General features: G+C 52.1%; 1 protein-coding gene across 1 annotated transcript in view; it reads left to right on the top strand.

Moving 5' to 3' along the window:
• Positions 1–8,808, top strand: part of FBP1 (fructose-1,6-bisphosphatase 1) — a 34,046-nt gene that overhangs the window by 24,135 nt on the left and 1,103 nt on the right. The window contains exons 4-6 of the mRNA XM_005873736.1: positions 3,967–4,107; positions 6,991–7,128; positions 8,179–8,298. Of these exons, the coding sequence (XP_005873798.1) occupies positions 3,967–4,107; positions 6,991–7,128; positions 8,179–8,298 (399 nt within the window). The remainder of the gene's footprint in view (positions 1–3,966; positions 4,108–6,990; positions 7,129–8,178; positions 8,299–8,808) is intronic.

Below are 8,808 nucleotides of genomic sequence, written 5' to 3'. Positions count from 1 at the left end.
ATTGTCTGTGCAGGTCTGGATGTGCAGACCTAACCTGAGCAAGGCTGTTTATACTTCTACTAGAGGCCTAGTGCACAAAATGTGTGCACAGGGAAGGGGGTGTCCCTCAGCCTGGCCTGCACCCTCTTCAATCTGGGACCCCTCGGGGGATGTCCGACTGCCAATTTAGGCCCATACCTATGGGATTGGGCCTAAACCGGCAGTCAGATATCCCTCTCGAAATCCAGGACCACTGGCTCCTAACCCCTCACCTGCCTGCCTGCCTAATGCCCCCAACTACCCTCCCCTACCATCCTGGTCACCCCCAACTGCCCTCCCTGCCGGCCTGATCTCACCCCTAACTGCTCTCCCATGCTAGCCTGATCTGCATCGAAAAAGTAAATCTCTTCTTGTTTCCAGATCGCAGGCGGTGTCTCTGGGAGTCAGTGTCTGTGTATTTGATGGTCCTTTGCCCTCCTCACACCCACTGGCCGCTCGGTGTTTGGAAGGACTGCCTGTCCCCTGCGGGCTGCCTCCCGGATCCGCGATCTGGCCAGCCCTCTGCTGGCGGACGCCTGTGGGCTGAGCCTCGGATCGTTTAGCCTTTCCTTTTCCTTTTGGCTTGCTGCACGCGCAGGCTGAGGGTTTCTGCTGAGAAGCTATGTTTGCATTTTCAGCTCGCCAGGCATTTAACGTTCAAAAAGCTTTTCCGTCTCTTGTCACGAGTGCAGGAGGCCTCCCTCCACACCTGCGCTGCGGGCGGTGTCTGCAAAGCATGGCTGTGTGAGCTGCGTGGCGCCTGCCATGCAACGGCTTCATTTTCCAGACTTTTTAACCTTTTTTTGTAAAGATATTTATTTATTTACTTAGTCTTCTGACCATAAAAATATTTCTACATATTTGTGGTCAGAATAGTTGGAAATATCAAAAAGCATAAAAGAAAAAAGAACCACTCCCAGTGACAGCTTCCAGTGACCACTGTTAATACTCGCCTCTTTTCTCTCCTCTCCCTCACCCTTCCCTTCCCTCCTCCCTCTCTCTCTAGTCCCACGTGCTCCATACTGGCTGGAACCAGTCTTCACTGTGGGAATAAATGGCGGGAGAGATGTGTTGATGGGGCCTCCCTTCTTCTAACTCTTGCCTCCAGGGAGCAACCCCCTCCCCAGATGAGCAGCACCCTGATCACCTTCTGAAAAAAATATGAGTGGGATACTGCCTTTGTTATTTCAGTTTTCAAAAGCCTTATTGATTATTTAAAGCCATTTGAGGGCCTATGGGGCATAAACATTGATGTGCCCGATGCTTCAAAGGTGACCTTTCTTGCTTTCTGCACAGATGGCTCTGGGCTAGAATTCAGCTCCCTGGGCCCCAGCTCAGCGCACAGCATCTGTAACAGGAACCCGCAGCAGCATCAGGCCTGCCCACCAATGCCGGGAAACAGCTCCAAAGGGACCTGGAAGGGCTGGTGGTCTAGTGTTCCACCTCAGGAGGGGTCACTCACTTCTGGCTGGGGACACCAGAGGAGTATAATTCTCCTGAGGTGTTGGACACCATCACGGTTAGAATGTTTGTCTGGATGTGCCCACCCCTGGAGCTGAGAGGGAGGGAGGCAGCATCCTAAGGAAGATTAAGAGGAAGTTAAAGAGGAAGTTATCAGCGGGATGGTGATGGATGCTGGCCAGGCAAAACCAACCCATCTGCAGTCCAGACTACAACCTCCTGGAGGCAGGGACATCATCTTACACATTTTTGTCTGCTAGGGTCCCTGCTGCAATCGTAGGTAAACGATATTGGCTACGTTACTGGGGACGCTGCCAAATGCTCTGTAAGACTTTCTAAGGAGGGTTTGGCTGCCCCCCTAGAGGACGGCTACCTGGTGACATGACAGCCACAACACACTTCTGCCCGACTTGACTTTCTCGTCTGCCACCTTGAATCTCCAGAATCCATGGGGTCTTTCCCTCTACTTCTTGTGGGATGGCGTGGAATAAAACAAACCAATCTCCACAGCAGGCGATGGCCTGGGCGGCATAGAGAAAGGCAAGGTCCGGGGCCTTTCTCATGTTGCCAGGTTCTTCATGCACACGGCCCTGCGCATCCGCATGGGAATGTGGTGACTCTGCTGGGGGCCTGCAGGAGGGAACTCATGCATTGGGAAGGGGTCAGGCTAGAAAAGAATCCCTCCAAGTCCACGATTCGATGGCATTACTTTCTGTTTCTTGTGAGTATGTGGATCATAGATAGTGTTGCCATTTCTTATTTCATGCAAAGACGTCAAAGGGTAAGATTGTTTGGCGACAGTATTTCAGGGAAATTCTGTTTTCTCTCGCACCTTCCCCACAGGCAGAGATGGATGGTGCTGGGAAGGTGGAATCTCTGGGGAGCTTTTACTAGTGGAGAACTGATTACTGCAAGCCTCCAGCAGCTCCCAGTCAGTCCATTTGTTCCATATTCCCGTTGTCTGATTCCCGCTGCACTGGCGGGCAGGCCTAAGTGGCTGTGTTAGAGGGTAGTTAGAGGCCTGAATCCGCCCCCTCTGTCACTGGCTTCGAAGGAAGCTGGCTCCTTTTTCAGGGTCATGCACTGGCAACATTAGGAGTTAGGGAAAACTCAAATTTTCTATACTGTGTTTAGTCTGTGTTGACCCAACCCAACCAACCAACCAACCACCTCAACGAAAACCTTTTATTAAATTTGAGGGCCCAGCCAGTGTGGCTTAGTGGTTAAGCTTTGACCAATGAACCACAGGAGGTCACGGTTAGATTCTGGTCAGGGCACATGCCTGGGTTTCCAGCTCGATCCCAGGAGGGGGCGTGCAGGAGGCAGTGATCAATGATTCTCTCCCATCATTGATGTTTCTATCTCTCTCTCCCTGTCCCTTCCTCTCTGAAATAAAACAAAAAACAAAACAAAAAAACCCACCAGTTGTGGCGATGAAGGGAAAAATGGAAAGAAATGGTTTTAGCAGTTCTTCCTTGTACATTAGTAGTTCTTACCCTCAGCCGCTGGCATCTCTGGCTGGGAAAGGAATAAATAAAATTGGCAGAAATTGCCCATTTTCATTTCTGTTTAAATTCAGGTAGAGCCTGTTCAAGCTGAAAGATTTGTTGGGGCTGCTTTGAGGAACGAAGAAGCCAATCAAATGCTGATGAGACGGTAGTCATCGGTCAGCAATCCGTTCGTCAGGAGCCGCCTCCTTCGGGTGTTTCATTCCTCAATATTAGGCAAACTGTGGGTCACATGACCCAGGGGGCTGTGTTCTTAGTGAAAAAAAGAAAAGATGAGGGTGCACGTCATGTTCTAAGTGTAAGATTGTTTCGTTTCATTCCTGTACTCATGTGCGCATGTGAGTGTGTGTTGATGCTGGTTTGTGATGGAGCCAGTGTTTCCTACCGTGGGTCATGGTCAACACAATGGGAGCATCTGCCCTGGTCTTCGCTGGCTCTGGAGGGTTTTCTAAGTCCCCATATTTCCGAGAATCTCCTTGGTGTGTGAGTGATGTGGGCCACATTGCTCCCTGGGGGATGGGCGGCAACTGGCAGGAACTCGTGGAATTGATGTCCTCACCAGACTCGCGGCCCTGCAGCCCAGTCTTAATTTGTTTAAAGAACGATGGAGTAGGCAGGTGAAAGACATCGATGCCCATAACAAGATTAAATTAGCGGGAGCTGGCAAGAAGGCATGCTCTGTTCTGAAAGTGAAAATAGAGAAATGAGGGAATATCAAATTAGTAAAATCGGAGGAGGGCGGTAATTGGAAAGAAGGTCCCAGCTGCAGGAAATCAGGGGCCTGTGGGAAGGCTGCTGTGGGAATATAATCAGGACATCACTGTTCGTGAAGGAGGGTCCCTCTAAGAAAATGCCCTATTTCATCAAGAAAGCATCTTGATAATGCATCTTGCTAATGGTTGAACTGAAAAAAAAAAAGAACAACAAAAAGAACCGCAAAACAGAACAAAAATGTGTTTTGTTTTCTTTCTTGTCCTAGAACTCTACCGACGAGCCTTCTGAGAAGGATGCCCTGCAGCCAGGCCGGAACCTGGTGGCGGCTGGCTATGCCCTCTATGGCAGTGCCACCATGCTGGTGCTGGCCATGGCCTGTGGGGTCAACTGCTTCATGCTGGACCCGGTGAGAGAGCCTGGGGGCAGGGGGTGGGGGGTTAGGTGCCTGGCCGATGGCTGTGTCAGATACGTGTGTTGGGCATGGACTGGGGTACATAGAGGGGGGGAGATGACGTCTGGAGGGACAGAGGTGGGTGGGGGCGAAGTGGAAGACCACATGTATGTCAGGAGATTATTGAGGTGAGGATTAATGTCTGTCCAGAACATGAAAGAGGGCCTTTGTTCCAAGATGAAATCTTCGGAACAGACGTTATTCAACTGACTCCAAGGCCCATCTAGGCCGGGCAAGCCATGTGAATGAGTAGAGCGTGCTGCCAAGCCAGGCCAGGGGGTGGTGGGACTGTGGTGAACTGGACAGGTGTCGATGTTCAGGAAACACTATGCTGTGTGTTTTTAATGTGATGGTTCTGGATTTGTAAAACACCGTGCTAGCCAACTAAATGCATTCATGGACCAGATGGGGCCTGTGGATGGCCTGTTTACCCCCCACTGTATTCATCACTAATGTCCTCAGTGAACGGTAGCCCACCTGAACGCATATGCTGTGCACTGGCAGACACACCTTTGGTAACCTCCGCAGTTCTGACAAGGCTCTGATGAACTCAAGGGCGTGAAAGTAAAGAAGGAAATGGAGATCAGTCGTTGGCCCACCTTATGGAGAACAGCTACCTTATGGAGAGAAGCCCAGGGTGCATGAACAATACTCATTGGCAGTTTTCATTTGTGGATAAGTCCTACGTATCTATTCATTGGGGTTATTTACCTATTGATTCAGCAGTCGCCAACCTTTCGGACCTCACGGACCACCAGTGGCCCGCGGACCACCAGTTGGCGACCGCTGATTTAGATGACAGTGTCAACAGAGCAGATGAATGAGGGAAAGAAATCTTTTCAAATATCTGGTGCCACGAAATCCACCACTGAATACACACCCCATAGGACAGTCTTTACTAGGTTGGCATGTTCATTGTGTGTTTGGCCCCGTGCCCCAAGGGTTTATAAACACCTTTTACTTTTAGAAATGTCCTTGGGTGACATTAATGACGCATGTTGTTTATTTGGTGCTTTTTGCTGACAAACCGAACACAAGGACGAGCAGCTGGCTGGGTCCTGGGAGCGACCGGCTGCTCCTGGAGAGGCTGGGGTTGGTTTGCGGCAGGGCCGGTAAACCAGGGTGCGGGCGCCTTTGCCCCCTGCACTCTTGCACAACTGCACTTTGCCTCCTTGGAAGTGCCGGCGTTTAATAAATAAACAGGGGTGGGGGACAGCACTCGAGTAAGTCTCCAGCGAGGTGACCTGAGGGAAAACAGTGGCAGAACCAGAGCACAGTTCACTGGGAGCCGGGGCTGGGGCACAGCTTCTGAAATCACCGGTGTCTCAGCTCCCAGACACGTCCTGCCTCCTCATGGCCTCCCGGGCTGCCTGTTGCCTTTGCTGATGGATGCATCGAAAAAGTAAATCTCTTCTTGTTTCCAGATCGCAGGCGGTGTCTCTGGGAGTCAGTGTCTGTGTATTTGATGGTCCTTTGCCCTCCTCACACCCACTGGCCGCTCGGTGTTTGGAAGGACTGCCTGTCCCCTGCGGGCTGCCTCCCGGATCCGGGATCTGGCCAGCCCTCTGCTGGCGGACGCCTGTGGGCTGAGCCTCGGATCGTTTAGCCTTTCCTTTTCCTTTTGGCTTGCTGCACGCGCAGGCTGAGGGTTTCTGCTGAGAAGCTATGTTTGCATTTTCAGCTCGCCAGGCATTTAACGTTCAAAAAGCTTTTCCGTCTCTTGTCACGAGTGCAGGAGGCCTCCCTCCACACCTGCGCTGCGGGCGGTGTCTGCAAAGCATGGCTGTGTGAGCTGCGTGGCGCCTGCCATGCAACGGCTTCATTTTCCAGACTTTTTAACCTTTTTTTGTAAAGATATTTATTTATTTACTTAGTCTTCTGACCATAAAAATATTTCTACATATTTGTGGTCAGAATAGTTGGAAATATCAAAAAGCATAAAAGAAAATAGAACCACTCCCAGTGACAGCTTCCAGTGACCACTGTTAATACTCGCCTCTTTTCTCTCCTCTCCCTCACCCTTCCCTTCCCTCCTCCCTCTCTCTCTAGTCCCACGTGCTCCATACTGGCAGGAACCAGTCTTCACTGTGGGAATAAATGGCGGGAGAGATGTGTTGATGGGGCCTCCCTTCTTCTAACTCTTGCCTCCAGGGAGCAACCCCCTCCCCAGATGAGCAGCACCCTGATCACCTTCTCAGTGACACGCAGGAGCCCCAAGCAAGCCTCAGTCTATTAGCCACAGGAGTTAATTGACACTTTCCCTCCCAACTGCAAAGTCTTTAGCAGAACCTAAGCTCTAAAGGCATCAGCTTAGCCCTGGGGCTTGGCGGGCGGGCGTTCTGACAGACCCTGAGAGTCAGTGAGCAAAGGCCGCTGACGTTACCTGTGCTGTGAGTCAAAACTCAGGCTCTGCTCTTTTCTAGAGCAACACACGGAAGGGAAACGCCATCGAGGTGGGGACGGGAAGCTGAGAGCAGCCCTGAGCCCCTGGGCGCGCTGGTGTAGCCCAGCTATCTGTCCCTTCTGAGGCCCGCCTCCTGTCTGCACCGACCTTTACTTAAATTAAATGTTTTCCAGAAGGCATGCACATCTCAGGGCGTGGGTGTCCCAGGGCCACGCGCTCCCTGTGCTGGTGATCGTCCCACAATGCAATGTCATGTCAGTGATCCCTCAAGAAGGAAAACCTGTGAAACAAAAGCCAAGCTCCTTGTGCTGGTGCATGGGTGTGACCACAGCCCCTGCGCCCCTTCCCCCGGCTGAGCCAGCCTGCCGCACCCTCACACAGGCAGGCGGGAGAGGGGGGCTCATCACCTCTCCCCCTTTCCTCCTGTTTCACAGGCCATTGGAGAGTTCATTTTGGTGGACAAGGATGTGAAGATCAAAAAGAAAGGGAACATCTACAGCCTCAATGAGGGCTACGCCAAGGACTTCGACCCTGCGGTCACCGAGTATGTGCAGAGGAAGAAGTTCCCCCCGGTAAGTGAGGGCGGGGAGCCCCTGAGCCGGGCAGAAATGTGCTGGTTCCTGACTTACCTGGAGGAGAACGGGGGCAGGGACAAGAGCAGCTTGGCTCCCACTGCGCACTGACCCCATGATTAAGTTCCCACCCAGGTCCCGGGGCCTGGGACCCCTGCCCTGGGAGGTCACAATCGGAACGTCTGTTTTAGCCTTTGCCGCTTTCTCTTGGCAGAATAAAATCAGGGTAATCGGGCCCGCTGGCTGCATGAGCTCATGGCAGTAAAGCATGTTTCACTTCTGGGGTCCCTGATCCCAGATGGTACAGAACGTGGCTCTTGCACCCAGGACCTGCCCCGCGGCGTCTGACGGGTCTGTCAGTCATCTCAGGTTCCAGGGTGCCCTTCTCGGTGTCTCTCAGTTACTAATTCCTGAGCATGAAGAGAGAAACAGCTGGTGGCAGAGCTGGTTCCATGTGGGGATGTCCAATTTTGTCACACTCTTGTCCCATGCCATTGATGCCTGCTGGGTCCTGAAGAGGAAGCCGAAAGGTCGTCAGCATGGCATTCGGGGCCCTCAGAACTGGCCCGGGCTCTCTCTCCAGCTCCGTCATCTCTCCTTCCACCTCGCCTTGGATTCCTCTCATGGCCCCTCCCCAGCCCCCGCCCCATGGACAGCACTTGCTTCTCTGTTAGCTTGTGTACGTCCCTTCCCGCAAGATGAAAACCCCGCCCTTGCCCAGCGCCTTAGCTTGGCAAAATCCTTCCTAACCTGCAGGGTTCTGCTGAGTGGCACCATTTATGTGATGCCTGCCCCAACCCCATAGCTAAAATCAACAGCAGCTTCCATGGGGTTTCTGAGGGTAATTGGACCTGCTGTACAATGGAGGAGAGGCGGTCTCCACTGCTCCACTTTCTGCTCCTTGGGAACAGGATTTTCATCCCATTTCCTAAACACGCACCATGTAGGTGCTCACTAAATGATTGTCGAGTCAAATAAGTGTAGAGGACACAGAGAACTCCCTTTCTGTCTTCTCTGCAGCCCTAATGATTGCTGCTCTTAACCTTGCAGGATAACTCAGCCCCCTACGGCTCCAGGTACGTGGGCTCCATGGTGGCTGATGTCCACCGCACCCTGGTCTACGGAGGGATCTTCCTGTACCCGGCTAACAAGAAGAGCCCCAAGGGAAAGGTAAGCAGATCCTCTGAGGAGCGGTGGTTTTTATTTGCAGCCCAGGGGTTGACTGAGGAAGAAGAAAAGGTGGTGATAGCTGTCAGAGTCTGCCGTGGGATGCTAACAATGTCTGTGGCATATCCTCATCTGGGTTAAGGTTGTTCTGGTTAAAGTCAGGCAGTACCTGCAGAGCCCTCTGTTGCTAGCAATCAGTCACGGTGTTATGGTCAGGAGGGGCTGAACGTGCTCAGCTCTTCCAGTGGGCACGCGGTTTGGCTTGAGCAAAATAAATTCCATTCATAAAGAGAAATGAAGCAGTCCAGCCCCATTACCGAGGCAGCAAATCAAATCCGTATTCCAAATAGAGGTTTTCTTTCATTGCTTTCAAAAGGCATAAAATAGCAATAACTAATGAGCGGACATTGGCTGCTTGGAAAATGGTACCTTTCTAGGGAAGGGAAGGACCTCCGGGGAGACCTGGGGCTTTTGGGTGACCCGTTACACGAACGCCCCAGTTACTGCCCGCGG

Source organism: Myotis brandtii, unplaced genomic scaffold, assembly GCF_000412655.1.
Source record: "Myotis brandtii unplaced genomic scaffold, ASM41265v1 scaffold419, whole genome shotgun sequence".
NCBI lineage: Eukaryota > Metazoa > Chordata > Mammalia > Chiroptera > Vespertilionidae > Myotis > Myotis brandtii.
This window is presented reverse-complemented; position numbering and strand designations above follow the sequence as displayed.